The sequence below is a fragment of the Fragaria vesca genome, linkage group LG5 (genome assembly GCF_000184155.1).
Source record: "Fragaria vesca subsp. vesca linkage group LG5, FraVesHawaii_1.0, whole genome shotgun sequence".
NCBI lineage: Eukaryota > Viridiplantae > Streptophyta > Magnoliopsida > Rosales > Rosaceae > Fragaria > Fragaria vesca.
The window spans coordinates 22,204,855-22,221,126 of record NC_020495.1 but is presented as its reverse complement, the minus strand read 5'-3'; the positions used below and the strand labels follow the sequence as shown (position 1 = coordinate 22,221,126).

At 37.1% G+C, this 16,272-nt stretch overlaps 1 protein-coding gene and 1 pseudogene across 2 annotated transcripts; one reads left to right on the top strand and one right to left on the bottom strand.

Moving 5' to 3' along the window:
* The first annotated feature begins 435 nt into the window (after nt 1–435).
* LOC101315060 lies at nt 436–5,685 on the top strand (annotated as a pseudogene). Its single transcript, XR_184823.1, has 8 exons — nt 436–542; nt 1,449–1,975; nt 2,401–2,513; nt 2,643–3,506; nt 3,766–3,882; nt 4,256–4,503; nt 4,802–5,048; nt 5,149–5,685. The product of XR_184823.1 is annotated as a TMV resistance protein N-like (transcript).
* A 695-nt stretch (nt 5,686–6,380) lies between these two features.
* Nucleotides 6,381–8,482, bottom strand: LOC101296775 (mannose-6-phosphate isomerase 2-like). The gene is made up of 4 exons (XM_004300235.1): nt 8,098–8,482; nt 7,836–8,003; nt 7,237–7,449; nt 6,381–7,158 (listed from the first exon to the last, which is right to left on the bottom strand). Exons 1-4 carry the CDS (start codon nt 8,431–8,433, stop codon nt 6,571–6,573), a joined length of 1,305 nt encoding a protein of 434 aa, XP_004300283.1. The 5' UTR covers nt 8,434–8,482; the 3' UTR covers nt 6,381–6,570.
* Between the last annotated feature and the right edge of the window lie 7,790 nt (nt 8,483–16,272).

Here is a 16,272-nt window from a genome sequence, read left to right as displayed (position 1 = left end):
TATGACGTGTGGCAAAAATTTGTATATCGGGCCTGAACGGGCTTTCGGTTCAGGACCGAGCCCGAACCCGAAACCGAACCGAACTGAGAGCATTTGGACCGGTTTATGACCCGGACCGAACACCTCCCATTTTGGACCGAACCGATTGGGCCCGATTGGGCTTTTGGGTCGGTTTTTTTGAATTTTTGGGCCCGAACGCCCAGCACTATTCTTGATGCCCCAATCACTAGTTTGAGGGGGGATGTTAAGATGATGAAAATGTTAAGATGATGAAGGCCCAGTTGAACAACAGATAAGCCTAATTGTGGTCCACGTTTATAATAGCTAAGTAGTATAAATAGAGAAAAAAGCTAAAAACCAACTTTTGTACAATTATGATGTTATCAATCCCAGTGGCTCAGTTTGTTTTCTCTCTACCATTTTCCATGGTTGTTCTTCAAGTTTTTATCATGACCTTGATTTTTAGCATGTTCTGTCTCCCCTTGATCTGTCAGCTTAACAATTATATGAGAATCAAACCCAGGCAACAATCGGAGCTTCAGGTATGTCATTGTTTTCATTTTCATTTTGGGAAATCTTCTCTACTGTTGCTGTGAGTTGATTTTTTTTAATTTCTAGTTTCTATTAGGGATGATTGTCATCCTGAATTTCTTAGCACATTCCTTTAATAATCTTTAATCCAAACTTTCAAGGTGTTTTATTTTCTTGCGTGATCATCTCAGCGAAGACTTTGGATTTAAAAATGAATAAATTAGACATTGCTTAATCTTGTGATAGTGTAATTCACTCACTGCACAATATTGTTTGGTGTGATGTTGTAAATTTCAGCTAGACCCAGTCTAAGTACATTATGCTTTCGAAACTGATGGTTTTGTATAGAAGGAATGACAGTATTTTTATGTTCACTGCAGACAAATGATACTAGCATACATCAGAATTTGATTTGAACTAAATTGAATACGGTACAACATGGTCTCGAAAGAAATCTCATTGAGATCAGATGGCTATCAAACCAATAACATTAGCTTCAATAAGTTGGAGAAATCGATAGTAAATGGAGTGGGTAGTTCTACAAAAAATGAAAATAATGAGTCTTTCTTCAGACATGTTAATTTGAAATTTGAATATGAATTTTTCTTTTGAAAAGATAGGCTGTACCAAAGTTGCTCTAAACGTACTGTACCAAAAAAAAAAAGGAAGTTTCTTTGAACGTAGTTAAGCCTGTTAGTGCATCAATCTCCTTTTCTGCATCGTTGCATATCATATAATATTATGCAATGCTAGTTGACCCGCTACACATCTGTTCTTTCTATGAAATTGTGATTTAGTAATCATACCAACTGCTCAACCCTCTATATATATGTGCATTATTGTGCTTATGATTCTCAAAAGTCACATTTGTAAGGTTGACCCTGTCTTCCTTGAGCCTATTGGTATCTGTTTTGCAGTAAAAGAAAGCAATGGCTACCACCAGGACAGCTGATGAAGCCTCCCCTTCATCGTCTTCCCCCTCCTCCAAACATTGGACGTACGACGTGTTCTTGAGCTTCAGAGGCGAAGACACTCGACTTGGCTTCACAGACAACCTCTACATGACATTGAAAGAAGCTGGAATCAACACCTTTCTTGATGACACTGAACTAAGAAGAGGGGAAAATATAGCTGAGGAACTGATGCGGGCAATCCAACAGTCCAAAATCTCTGTCATCGTCTTCTCAAGGAAGTATGCGGAATCCAGATGGTGTCTGGAGGAGCTGGTGAAGATCATGGAGTGTAGAAGAACACTCAGGCAAACAGTTCTCCCAATATTTTATTATGTTGATCCTTCAGATGTGAGGAAACAGACTGGTACTTTAGCAGAGGCATTTGATCAGAAACATAAAGATAAAGATGAAGACAAGGTGAAGAGGTGGAGAGCTGCTCTTACTGAAGCTGCAAATTTGTCTGGCTGGGATCTTAGAAATGCTGCTGATGGGTAATGTTTAATAATTAATGTTTTTGTTTTTCTGTTTAGTGTTTACTAATGTATCAAGGTCTTTTTGATTGTATTATTGCTACAGGATGGAGAAATCTAAGACAACTAAGCATTAGTTTGCTTAGGCCTTTGTTGAAACAAGTGTCAACAAAGAAAACAGAATGAATGTTATTACCCTCAAAGCTTTAAACTTTAGGTTTGAAGCCAGCAATATTTTTAATGTATACATTTACTGAGTACTAAATTTCATCAAAACTTTTACTTTTGTATATGGGCAGTTCACGAATTTCTGATTAGCTGCATTGTAGTCAAATCTTATAAGTTATGAGCATGCAGCTGTAGTCGTCTGAATTATTGACCTATGTATTAATGCAATTTAGTTGTCTGGCGTAATGACTAGTTAATCTTCTGATTTTGATTGTCAGGCATGAAGGATTGTTTGTCAGGAAGATTAGAGATGAGATCACTTGGCATCTTTTGAACAGAACACCCTTACATGTAGCTGAGCACCAAGTTGGAATAGATTCTCGCATGCAAGGTATTATTTTTCATTTAGGTGTTGGGATATTGGATGATGTTCGCATGGTTTGAATTTGGGGAATGGGTGGAATTGGGAAGACACTGGTCTCCAAGGCTGTGTACAATCATATCTTTCGTAGCTTTGAAGCCTCAAGTTTCCTTGCAAACGTTAGGGAAACTTCAAAGGAAAGCAAAGGTAAGGTCACTATGCAAAATAAATTTCTTTCTGATATCTCAAGTCAAACCAAGACGGTAGTAGATGATATTGATAAAGGGATCAATGTGATAAAAGAGAAGATTGGATGCAGAAGTGTACTTGTTGTAGTTGATGATGTAGATCAACTGGATCAGCTACATGACCTAGGTATAGATCCCGATTTATTTGGTCCAGGAAGTAGAATTATTGTAACGACAAGAGATAAACAATTGCTAGAGCACCTTCAAGTGGATACAATATATGCAGCTAGAGAAATGAATGAAGAAGAAAGTCTCGAGTTCTTTAGTTTGCATGCCTTTAAGACTCGTTTTCCTAATGAAGAATATGCTGATCTCTCAAGAACCGTTGTCGATTACTGCGGAGGTTTGCCACTAGCAATCAAAGTATTGGGTTCTTTTCTGTTTAGAAGAAGCACATCTTTTTGGGAAAGCACAATTAAAAAATTGGGAATGATACCTCATTTGGAAATTCAAGAAAAGCTCAAATTAAGCTTTGATGGTTTGAATGACGAGACAGAGAAGGATATATTCCTTGATATCGTGTTTCTTTATTGGAATGGACGTAAACCATGTAAAACAAATACTCGAAGGTTGTGGTTTTTTTCCAGATTCAGGCATTGAGGTCCTCATTCAACGGTGCCTTGTAACTGTTAGTGAAACAAACGAGATGGGAATGCATGATTTGATACGAGACATGGGCAGAGCAATTGTTTGGTCAAAATCTCCTCAGGACCCTGGAAAACGTTGTAGACTGTGGGATGATGCAGATGCTACAGATGTATTGAGAGATAAATCTGTAAGTACCTTCCTTATCAAATTTTGCGTGAATTATAGGGGGTGGTATAATGCATGTAATTCAGTCAGTTTCATTTCTAATATTATTGAATAATGCATTTATTGAAACAATCCATACTTTGGTGACAAGATCCCATATATAGGCCGTCTACTGCTTTCGGGGTTCATATGTATCTGCATTCATGACTATGTTCATGTGAATGAATCTGAAAATTATTGTTCAAACGAAATATCTCTTTTCTTACTTGTTTTGTTAACAGGGATCTGAAGCAATTGAAGGACTCACTCTGAAAATGTTGACATCTGATGCCAAAGCTAGTTTCAGTACAAAAGCATTTTCAAAGATGAAGAGGCTGAGATTGCTCAAACTCAATCACGTACAGCTCAGTGGAGGCTACAAATTTTTTTCCAATAAACTATGTTGGCTCTGCTGGCATGGATTCCCTTTAAAGTCAGTACCTAAAGACTTTAGTCTACAAAATGTAGTTGCAATGGACCTGCAGTACAGCAAACTGATACACCTTTGGGAGGATTCTAGGGTATATTATTTTACTCAACAAAATTGTAAATCATTTCCTTCTAACCTAGGGTATACACTAGATTAGCTCAGTCCTATTTGCCAACTTAATTTCTCTTCTTTTGAACTTATTATTTTTTTTTTTTTTTTTTTTTTTGCTTTTGTCTGACAGTTGCTTGAGAAGTTGGAAGATTCTTAATGTTAGTCATTCCCATTACTTATCACATTTACAGGACCTTTCGAGACTCCCAAATCTTGAGAATTTTGTTCTTGAAGACTCTATAAATTTGTCAGAGGTTCACCAGTCCATTGGACATCTTGATAGACTTTCTTCGGTAAATCTCAAAGGCTGCATTATGCTTAAGGATCTTCCAAGGAGCTTCTATCAGATAAAATCAATGAGAACTCTTGTTCTTGCTGACTGTACAAGATTTGAGAAGTTGGATGACGACTTGGGGATCATTGATCACGCTGGATGCTGGTAACACAGCCATACGAAAAATACCATCTTCCATTGTGAGATTGAAGAACTTGGTACAGTTTTCTCTGCGTGGCCTCGAACCTAATAGAACTACAATAGTATTTCCTCCTTCATTGAGAGGCTTAAACTGTTTAACAGAATTATCTCTTACAGGCTGTAGTTTAGGAGATGATTCAGTTGATCTAGGGAGTCTATATTCTTTACGAATGCTGCGTCTTGCAGGAAATAGTTTCCATAGTCTTCCTAGCCTCAGTGGCCTTTTGAAGCTGTGGTATCTAGATCTGTACCATTGCTATAGCCTGCATGCAATCCCAGATTTACCAACAAGTTTGACGAGCCTAATTGCTGATAACTGCCCTGCATTGGAAAGATTGCCAGGTCTTTCAAAACTGTCCTTAAAGAAACTGTATATAAGTGATTCTACCAAACTGACTGAGATTTGGGGATTTGATAAGGTCCTATACTCTTTGTTGAACTCCTTGGAAGTCCTTCGAATGGAAGGGTGCACTACTCTGACTACGACTCTCAGGGACAGCCTCCTACAGGTCTCTCTCTCTCTCTCTCTCTCTCTCTCATATTAATTTTTTTTATGTGTGTGTGAGTACTGATACATTGCTTGTTCAAATCCTGTTCTACATGATACAGAAATGGAATCACATTGGAGCAGCTGATGGCATTTTTCTCCCTGGAAATGATATTCCTGAGTGGTTCGCGGTTGTATGTGGGGGTGACACAGGCTTCTTTTTAGTGCCTCCACTTACTGGTAGAGATGTAATCGCATTTACTCTCTGCGTTGCTTATTCTCCAGCATTTGACAGATTGGCAACAAGCGCAACATCTCTTTCATTCGATGGCTTTTTTGTTACTAATCATACCAAACAAACTCGTTTCTACCACCCTTCAACATCTTCATTCTTTGTAACTCGTGGTGTGTACTATCTCTGGCTGGGTCATATACCAAACAATGAGCTCAGTTTGGAGGCAGGTGACCTATTTGAGGTTTTTGTACAAGTCGGATCGGCTTTTCTCAGTGTGTCACCTGTGGAGGTGAATAAAATAGGGCTCAAGCTGGTATGGAGCGACAATCGGACAGATTTCAGGGGACTTCATGATGATCAACATAGGCCGTGTCCTCTCCCATATGTTCTCTGCCGTTCGGTCAATGAAATTGATTCATTGTGACAAGTTGTATACTTGGTTGTAAAAGGGTTATGGATTACTTGAAACACCCCAATGTGATTTGCTAAACAATGTGTGTACATAAATAATCGAACCATGTAAATGGAGAATGAGTGGTGCCTAGTTCATAATGCTAGATGCTGTGCAGTTCCTTGCTTAATTAAAGTCATAGTCATTACTTGCAAATCTCTTAAGCAAATAATACTACTGGAGTGAAGAGGGATGTTTGGTAGAAGATGTCTAAGACTCCCATGCACAATTGGGGTACCAATAATGTAATGCGGACTGAAGCTTCAAAAGATTTAGGCTTGATAAGAATGAAGTTGGTCCATCCAGGCAACCTTGGTCTGATTTCCTTGGGATGGAAGTTAATCCCCTCTCACCAATCACAAAGAAAATCTGTCTTTGCTGCTGCTGGTTATTTAGTTCACATTGTGGAAAAAAAATAATAGGATAAATCCTTGCCAACCTCTTATTGTGATCCTGACTTTTGATTTGTTCATTCAAATTGGAACATTTTTTTTTTCTATGGACCCTCTCACTTGGTTTAGCCTGCTAGTGTGATACTGTGTTTTTGTTGGTGCTCATGTGCCTGCGAGTCTAACTATTCTGCCTTCTGGTTCGTCCATGGGGTCTCTTTGGTTCTTTGATTGTTGTGGTCTGGTTTAAACTTGTGGCTCTCCTGAAGAACATTAAATGATAGATATAATTTTTCTTTCCCAATAATTTAGAACTAGATCGATCAATTCTTATTCGATTCTTATATACTACATACATTGCAAAGACACTTACATGACAATTCTATAGTTTATAGTTTTCTATCTTAATATCAAACATGCTATAGCAACAGCTTGTTTGTATCTCCCAAGAAGCTCATGGATTCTGGAATTATGGGAGTTGAAAGAACATGCTGTTCACTCCGGCTCTATATATGTGCAACTCAGATGCACTTGTTATGCCAATTTCCGTACCTGCAGGCACGAAAAGAACCTCTCCTTGTGTGATATTTATATCTCCTGTAAAATCGCTTGTATATATGATTCCCTCCCCAAAAGTGACAACGAAAATGGAAGGACCTTGGACTGCAGGAAATTCCACTGATTCTCCCTGGGGAAGATGGCACCGATCGACCTCAAACTCGTCAAAAGGTGGGAGGTACCTTGTCACATAAGAATTTAAGGCAACTCCTTTCAAAATTTCAGGGCAGCCCTGCTTATATGTGAGCATAGAACAAAGGGTTTTGACATCCCGATGCTTGGGAGTGAGGCCGGCCCTGACTACATTATCAGAAGTTGCCATGCACTCGACACAGTCACCAAACATATAGGCATGAGGTTCATTTGCTCCGAGGTATAATGCTTCTCCGGGACTAAGCTTGACATAGTTGAGAAAGAAAGCAGATATGACACCAACATCATCATGATACTGCCTTTCCAATTCCAACACCAGTTGCTCCTTCTCTGTCAACTGCCTCACCTGATCAAGTCAATATCAAACAGTGTCATCGACTATTGAAGATAAAATGATTGATCGATCAATGCTGGAAATACTTACCTGATTTTCCATGTGTAAGCGATTTTTCAGTTTGGTCGTTGCTGTAGTCACAATCTCTTTGGTTGCTGACATGAGTTGGGTAAAAATTAAACGCAGAACAGACTTGACTTTATCTTCCCCATCTTCATTTGTGGTGTCAAACACTTGGTTTGCTACTTCACTACCAACCACTTGTACAATCTCAGGGACATTATCAAGCACACCTTTAAGCTCCTGCATATTATTACTCAATTAATCATAAAAATAAAATTTGGAATATTGTATAATAAAGGGTGGTGATCTGTGGTCTCAAATTTGCATACCAAGCTTTTTTGACCTTTTTAGCATTATGTCAAATTTCTGGCATAATGACATTTTTTGGGACCCAAACTTAGGCAATCACAGTTACAAGTCAATTACTTGTTTAATGACCAAACCAAAAGTTAACAGAGAAAGCACGTAAGCATTCGAAATCAGTAATGATTATCACGAAAAGGATCGGATAATCAGGAAACAAACAATTTGGCTAGCTAGCAGGAATATCTATGCTGAGAAAAACAAAGGGTGTCGATTGTTCATATCTTAAAAATGTGAGAAAGTGACAGAACGAGGATATGTACCTCAAGAGTGACAAAGCCACAAAGAGCCTGAAAATGAGTTATAGCAAGGGCCATCTCAGGCTTGTGATTATCGTCCTTGTAAGCACTCGGCATAAACTTGTGCAAAAGTTTGGCCAAATCCTTATCCGGATGAGCCTGTATCGACAATGCTTTCCTCACAGACAGCACCTAATTCCGAAACAAGAACAAAACCATCACAATGTTTGAATTGAAAAGGTGATTTTGATGCATAACTGAATTAGGACAGTTATGGTAACAGTACCTTAAACAAGAAAGGGAGGTCAGAGCCCCACTTCTGGACGACTTTATGACCAAGCAGCTCATTCGAGTTGGTCGAAATCCACTCCTTGAGGGACATGGACATCCCATTGAGGTCCTTCTGAATCAAGAATGAGGGTCCTGAATCATGAGTTCCCATCCAAAACTCAGCATAAGGCTTTTCCGGGTCGATTTCAGAGCCGGAATTGGAAGCATAGAGCCTGGCCACCTCAGAGTCCGGGCCTATCTTCCCCCAATCATAGTTCTGAACAGAGCAGCACAGCCTCTGAACACTCGTCTGCTTAGGCTTCATTGACTTCTCGATCATTGACTTCTCCATTGATCAATCTGGCTAAGAAATTAGCAAGTGAGAAGCAGAACAACACCCGCTTTATATACCAAAATGGAGATGAGTTGTATGGGAAAGGTTGTGAAGATCACTCAAAGTGAAAGAGAATGAGATGCTTGTGAGCATAGGCATATATCATGTGGTAGTTGCTGCTTTTGAAAGCGTTTGAATATATAAGGTGCAACCAGAGTGAGGGAAAATTTAGTTACTTAGAGATAGAGAAAGAAACAAAGGGAGGGGGGAGGGAGAGTGAAGATGAAGTTAAGAGAAGGAAAGAGATAGAGGACAGTGGCACCAGGTAGTGGGGTTCGGTTTCGATGATGAAGATGACCTGACTTTATCCACAGCCATATTAATATTATTATTCAGTTTCATACTTGCAGGAAATTTCCTACATTCCCAACGTTTGGGGAATAGAACAATTTCACGGGAATTTCCCATTTCGTGTATTGCTCACATCTGTAACACCACCAGAATCATAATTTCCAAATCAAATTGAATTTGGTTTTTTCTTTTTCATGGTTAAATATGGGGAAACTTCCTTTGTAACTAGACGAAATTCTCCGTTCCGCACATTACAATCGATACATTAATCGTCTTAGTTGATAAGTTAGGAAAACTAATGTACTAAATAATATGGTAGTCTTGTAACACCTTTGATCACTTTGTATGGAAGAAAACATTTCACTACCCTAAACTGAATTTGCTAATTCTCAAAGTTCAAGAAGCAATGTTTCATGTTTAAACTTTATATACTGATATTCAAACAATAGTAAAGAGGTGAAAACTGATAGTTGAAGAGACAAGCATGAAGCATGCAGCACCATTCAAATCAAGCGGTATCCAAACGTCCACCAAATATCAAAGGGAAGGTCTAGGAAGAAAAAAAAAAATAACGTACGGAGTGAGAAGAACTTGCCGTCGTCGTCACGGTCACGGTCACCGGCAGAGGGAGAGAAACAGAAATTATGTTGGTTGATGATCAAAAGGAAAAGCTTTTATAAAGGAAACTGAAAGGGGTAACCAAATCTACTGCCATGACAACGTGGTAATCTAGTATTTAAACACGTGTCATGAAACACGTTTCTTGTGGGATTTACTTTCTTATCATTCACGGAAAAACGGTGGTGATTTTTCGTTTTTTCCTTTTTTCAGAAAGTCTGATATTTAAAATTAATTATTATTTTGGGTTTTAGAGTTTAATTGATATTATTATGTTGATTTTCACTAAAATATTATTAATGATCTGATAACTTGTTTTCTTGAAAAATGACTCGATTATTTTTAAATAACATTTCGTAAACATGCATCAAAATTAGAACATCTTTAATACAGTACAAGGCGTGTATTTACGTATACATATGTGAATGATCAAAATTAGATGACATAATAAAGATACATAGTTCGTAGTCTTTACATGCAAATGGTTTTGAATGACTAAGAATGAACTGTGTATGTTCCTGCGTGCCGTTCATATAAGTACGTCTTGGTATAAAATATGTACATATATATAAAGTTCTATTTATTCAGTTGTTCGAATTTCCATCTTTTATTCTTGAAAATGGGTTTAGATTGGATTTTGTAGAGGGTGGTACCACTACTAAGAAAATTATCCAATTACATTTACGATCCGAAATTTTAATAAGCCATGCAACTAAAAGGACTCGGTTTTTGCTCTGAGAAGCCAAGAGCCTCCACTCACCTACTTTTCTCCCAAAACCCTAGCGCTGCGACCTCTGTTTCACGCCAAAACTACACAAATCTCTACTTTTCAACCTAGCCTACCCATCTCACTTTCTCCATGGCCTCTATTGATGCTACCTCAGCAAGTTTCGTTGCCTCTGGCTTCAGCTACTGGCGGGGCTGCTTTTTCTATCCGACGGGACCGCTTGGACATGAGGGCTGCAAGACAGCGCTTTTGGGGCTCCGTTCTAGTCCATTGGCGCCGCTTAGACTTGTTGATGACAAGAAATTATGGCAACCGGAGGTTCGCATAAGGTGGCTGGCAAGAGTGGTGTTATTGGCCTAGAGGAAAGAAGGGATTGGTGTTGCTAAGGTATGGGCTTGGATTTGGGGTTATTCCTTTATGTAAGGTTTTAGGTGGGCCTGAGCCAAACCTTGCCTAGAATTTGTCTGCTCCGTCTCACATGACATCCTCGAGGTTTGATCGGGCAGAGGCTAGCCCTAATAATAAGGGTAAGGAGGTAGTTTAATTTCCTTGTTTCTTACCTAGACATCTGATGGAGGACTATTCTTGTTTAGCTTTCAGTTTTACATTGTTGTTTGTTGTACACCAATTGAGGTCTGTAGGCGACGGATATTACCGCTACATAGAATTTAGATATGAATAGTTGGAAGTTAGGTGTGATAGGCTTAACTGAGCGCATTTGTAATGAAGGCTACTTGTCTCTTTGTTAGTGCTTGTTGTTAATTAGACTTATTGGTCGTGAGTAGCAAAATTGATTTAACCATTTTCTGGTCATGGACAAGTTAATAAAATTGTCTATTTTCTCAACAACAACAAAATAAAAATAAGCCATGCAACTAAATTATTTTTGAGCCAACAACTTGAACGTTAACAAATTGAAACACAAAGATGAGCTTATTGTGCGAAAGAACTTGACTGAATTGGAGAGAAGACATGGGCCAAAGAAATAGGGTTAGAAGAATGAGACATGTAGATAGACTTATTGCAAAAGAGATCAAACTTATTAAAATTGGAGATAAGATAACAAGTAGTGCATGAAGCACACAATTTATAGACACAAAAGAAAACATGGCACAAAAAAAGGAAAAAATATAAAAGAGTAGTGATCGAGGCACAAAGATTGTTTCAAATAACTGAATAAAACTGAAAATAAGACAATGACAAGCGGTGCATGAATCACACAAATTACAAACACATAAAAGACAACATGGTCAAAGAATGAAATAATATAGAAGAAAGAGGCACGAAGATGAACTTATTGCAAGAAAACTCATGAAAACTAAGACTAGACAACCAACGTTGCATGAAGCACACAATTTAACTTAATTTAATTTTAAAGAGCTAGGCACAAAGGTTAACTTAATTTTGATATTTAAGTTAATTAGGTGAGTGAATGATTAAGTATGAGCGATGAAATAGAGAATAAAAAAAATAGTCGTGGAACTATTATCATCTTATTCACTGATAGGTGTCATATTTATATGGATTACAAAGATGAAAACCAATCTCTACACAGAATAAAGATTTTTTATTGGACTAGCATAAGACCAATGACACACACATGTAAATATTCTATAACATTTAACTTTTTTTTTAGAGGATAACACTGAACTTATTATTGCTTTGATGTCTTACATATATACTACACGTTTATAAAGAGAAATTTTATATACACACCCCAAATAACTTAATACACATCTCTTTCTCAATATATCACTTATTTAATTTCTCATTCAGATATTTTACTAAATACACAACCCAAAATACCCTTAATTTAAAAATCCATGAAATATCATATTATGTAGGGATGGGCATCTTCGGTTCGGATCGGTTTTAGGACAAAACCAAAACTAATCCAAATAATTCGGTTTAAGGTTTTTTCCAACCGAAACTAGATTTTAAAACCTTTGACCCGAATATTCGGCCCATCTGAATTTTCGGATCGGGTCGGGTCTGTTTCGGTTTTGATCCATATTTGAAAAACTTTTAGCCCATCGATCTAGTATCTTACTGTAAAGTTGAATTTCATGTTTTTGACTTGAGTAACATGCTTAAAGTATAACAAACAATCAAATACACTCCCAATCTTTTCTACACTAACAAATTTTTCCAAGAAATGAGTTAAATGATAAAATGTCTTTTATACGGAGATATTAAGTGTGGGAGAGTACACTGTCAGTAGAGATGAAATCAACTAATTATAATAGCGTTTCATGTGTATAAATTATACACACACACATTATATATAATCTGGGTCGGTTCGGTTATTTTCGGTTTGTTTAAGAGCTTGAACTGGTTTCAATTTTGATTTAAACTGGTTGGATCGGTTCACTACTTGTTTTGACCCAAATTTTTCGGTTCGGTTATCCGATCCAGTTTTTCGGTTCGGTTCAGTCGGTTTTTTGTACACATTCGGTTAAATGCCCAGCCTTAATATTATGTGACTATATTAACACCATTATTATTGTATAATAAGTATATATTTATATAAATTAACATTTTATAGATGTTCATATCTATTACTAGTGTTATTTCTTGAGAAATCCTTATAATTCATTGTTCATTTCAAATTCTTAAACATGAAGATGATAAACAAGATGAAAAATACATATTTGAATAGTGTGTTTGGGTGAAAAGAAAAAATATATGAAATATAACGAAATAGGTGTTCATACGCATAACAATTACATCGTTTAACACTTTGGGACTCTAAACTTGGAAATTATGAATCTTTAAGGACAAAAAAGAAATTAATTTATTATCCAAATTTCCTTGCAAATTTTTTGTTTACTTTAATAGTTTCCCTAAATAAGTTTTCGATCTTAAAAATTTAATTTGTTCTAATTCACTTTATAAGTTTCCAAAAATAAGTTTTCGTTTTTAATATTTTAATTTGGTTTATATTTCACATTATTAGTTTCCAAATATAAGTTTGTTTTTAGTATTTAAATTGTATTACTGTATTACACATGCCTCTTTTGGTCATTTAACATACCAATCAAATCTGTTTTTTTTTTTTTTTTTTAGAGTATCAACGACGGTATCCTCAAAGGCTTTCCAGACTAATCTGCGCCGAGAGATCATGTTAGAACGTTTCCTCCTCCTTGGCCACCAAGAATAAATTGGGATTTAACTCCAATATTTAGCGTCGGCTGGGATTCGAACCTGGGTATGAGGGTTCCACACCTAGGTTTTTACCAACTCGACCACCTGTGGTGGTTAATCAAATATGATTTGAAATATCAAATAATAAGGATGTGTATTAAGTTATTTGGGATGTATATTTAAAACCACTCCTTTATAAATGATCAAAATATATTTTTTTTTTTGGTATTGGGGAAATCCTTGATGCTGAAGCTTGGGGGCTCTTCTTTGGTCTTAAGCTGGTGTTTAAGCACCCAATTGTCAACCTTGAGATTGAGTCAGATTTTGCTGTGCTGGTTCAACTCATGCTTAAATCTGATAATGGGATTCATCCCTTAATTAGGCTCTTTACTTGATGGTTGTGTTGCAATGATGGCTAATTTACAAAATGCAAAACTTAATCACATTTTCATAGAGTGCAATATGGTAGCTGATGCCTTGGCTAAGGATAGTATCAGCCATGATCTTGGTTTGATCACTTTTGCTAATGTCCATGCTCATGCTGCTCAAGCTGTTTTAGATGATCTTGCTGGTGTTACTAGAGCAAGAAGAACTGGACTTTGCTCCAGTATTTAGTCTGTAGTTTTTTTTGTTTTTCTTTTGTTTGGGCCTTTTAGGTCCCTTCTGTAACGAAAAAAAAAAGCATTTTTTGTTTTGTTTTTTTTTTTCCAGACAAACACACCCCAAGGACAATACATGTAATTTGAACAGGTAATTTGAACTTACATTTTTAGTATACAATTTCAAATAAAGAAAAAACACAAATTTGTAACTCTCTCCATGATCAGCTGTATGCCATCTCTCTGCGAGGTACATGATTGATGAAAAAATTTAGTTAGTCATTAGCACAAGAACAATTTATAACTTTACTAGCATGCTTTTAAGTTTCACATTTTAGGATGAATAAAAGCATTAATTGACAATAGAAAAAGAACCAAAAAAACATAGAGAAAGAAGAGAATAGTGTTACATTCTTTAGTATAAATACGATTTCAGCAAACAACGTTTTATTCAGATGACATATATATTGAAAATGTCAACTGACATTCTGAGTACATATACTTAAATAAATATGTTCAAGTTAAAAAAGGTTAGCTTTTTTCATACTACTGGTTACTAAAGATTCTTCAAAATAGCAGATAATGAATACACATATTGTTAATCATATAATCAACTCAACATGAGTACTGATATGAAGGATGGATAAATAGTTCTTAATTCTATAAGTAACCTTCTGACACATGCAGATACAGTTATCTTCTACAGTCATGTGTTATCATCGATTTAAGCTCAATTTATCTGCATTTTTGTGGTCATATTTCATCTAAATAAATGAAATCATAAATTTATTTTACAAAAATACTTAAGGTCAAAAATATTCATAATCCTTTTGTTTACGTACAGTGATCTCATTTGGCAATGTGTAAACATAATGAAAGATGAGGATACTACCAGCTTGATAGACATTGACAATATCAATGTCTGGGGAAGATATACCATCAACAGGATAGCCAACGAAAACAATATGAGTTTAAGGTCAAGAATCCTGAAAGCTTGTTCCAGTTGTCCACTAAGCTTCATCCACAAGAAAATCCATATACAGAGGAGTTCAAGAATTTCCTTCAACTGGGGTAGTGAATTCCTTGAAGCATGATACAACATAAAAAGTTATGCCTTGAAGCCTTAAAGATTTCAAGGATGGAAATAAAACGTTTCGCCTTACACATTTTTTTTTATATTTAAAACTTTGATTGCATGGTGCCTTTTGATGAGTGCATTAGAATAAACATTATAAAATGTCCTACTAGGATGTGAAAAGCATCCTCATATCCTTATAAAAACGTCCTATATTATCTTGAATTTTGAGAAAACATTCTTATAACTTAAAAAACATTATTTAGTATCTTAAGATATGATGTTCAAAAAATGTCCTATAGGTTTATTATTATTTCTAACATCCAAAAATGTCTTATTAAGAGGCGTGAAAACTGTCATCGTATCTCTAGTTACACATCTTCTGTAATATCCCACATCGGCCAAACGGAGAGGGGTTATGTGTTGTATATGTATATGTCCACCTCCAATCTAACACGAGGCCTTTTAGTGGCTCAACGGCTTCGGCGGGGATGGGTACTCCGAGGTTAAGCATGTTGATGCTAGAGCAATCCCAGGATGGGTGACCTACTGGGAAGCTTGTCACATCCCGACCCTTATATTTTTATCTTATTTACTAGCGTGATTATAATAAGAATTTTACCGTCTCGATCATTGAGTAAATAGTTTAATTGGTCCCTAGAGGGGTTTCGGGGACGATTATGTGCGGAGGATTATTAGTATGAGGAAATTTCGACGACGGTAAAAATGGTAAATTTTAGCTAGTAAAAGGTAATTTTTATTGGGGTTTTATTTCGGGGTGTTGAATTTTGGAATTTTGGGTTAAAAGGAGTGTTGGGTCGGCTGGGCCGAGCCCAACCCATTTCTTCTTCTTTTCTTTTTCTCTCTCCCTCCCGATTCTCTCTCTCTTCTCACCCGGTTTTCCCCTCTCTACACCCAGAAAAGTTTCCGGCCGCCGTCCGGCCTCCGTTCGCCGCCGGACCGGTCCCGTTCGGTCGGTCTCCCTCCCAGCAACATTTCTAGACCGGTGGAAGCCTCCCTAGCGCCGTCGTGAGGGAGAAACGCCGCCCGAAAGCTCCGACTGCCGAATCGGTTTTCTCGCCGGAACTTCCTCCTCCGGCCACCAATCCGGGCAAGCTTGGTACGGTTTTGCAGCCCTCCTCCCGTGCAACAACCCCTCCAAGCAGCTCTCTCCCTCTTGAGCTAGGTAAGGAGAAATGTGGAGTTGAAATTTCTAGGCTTTTAAGTTATTTTCGTTCGATTAGCCTAGTTAGGCTTGGAATTGGGTGATGTGTTGGTCATGAAAGTTGTAGAGCATGTTGAGGAGATTATTCTGTCAAAATTTCATAGGTTTTAGAGATCGC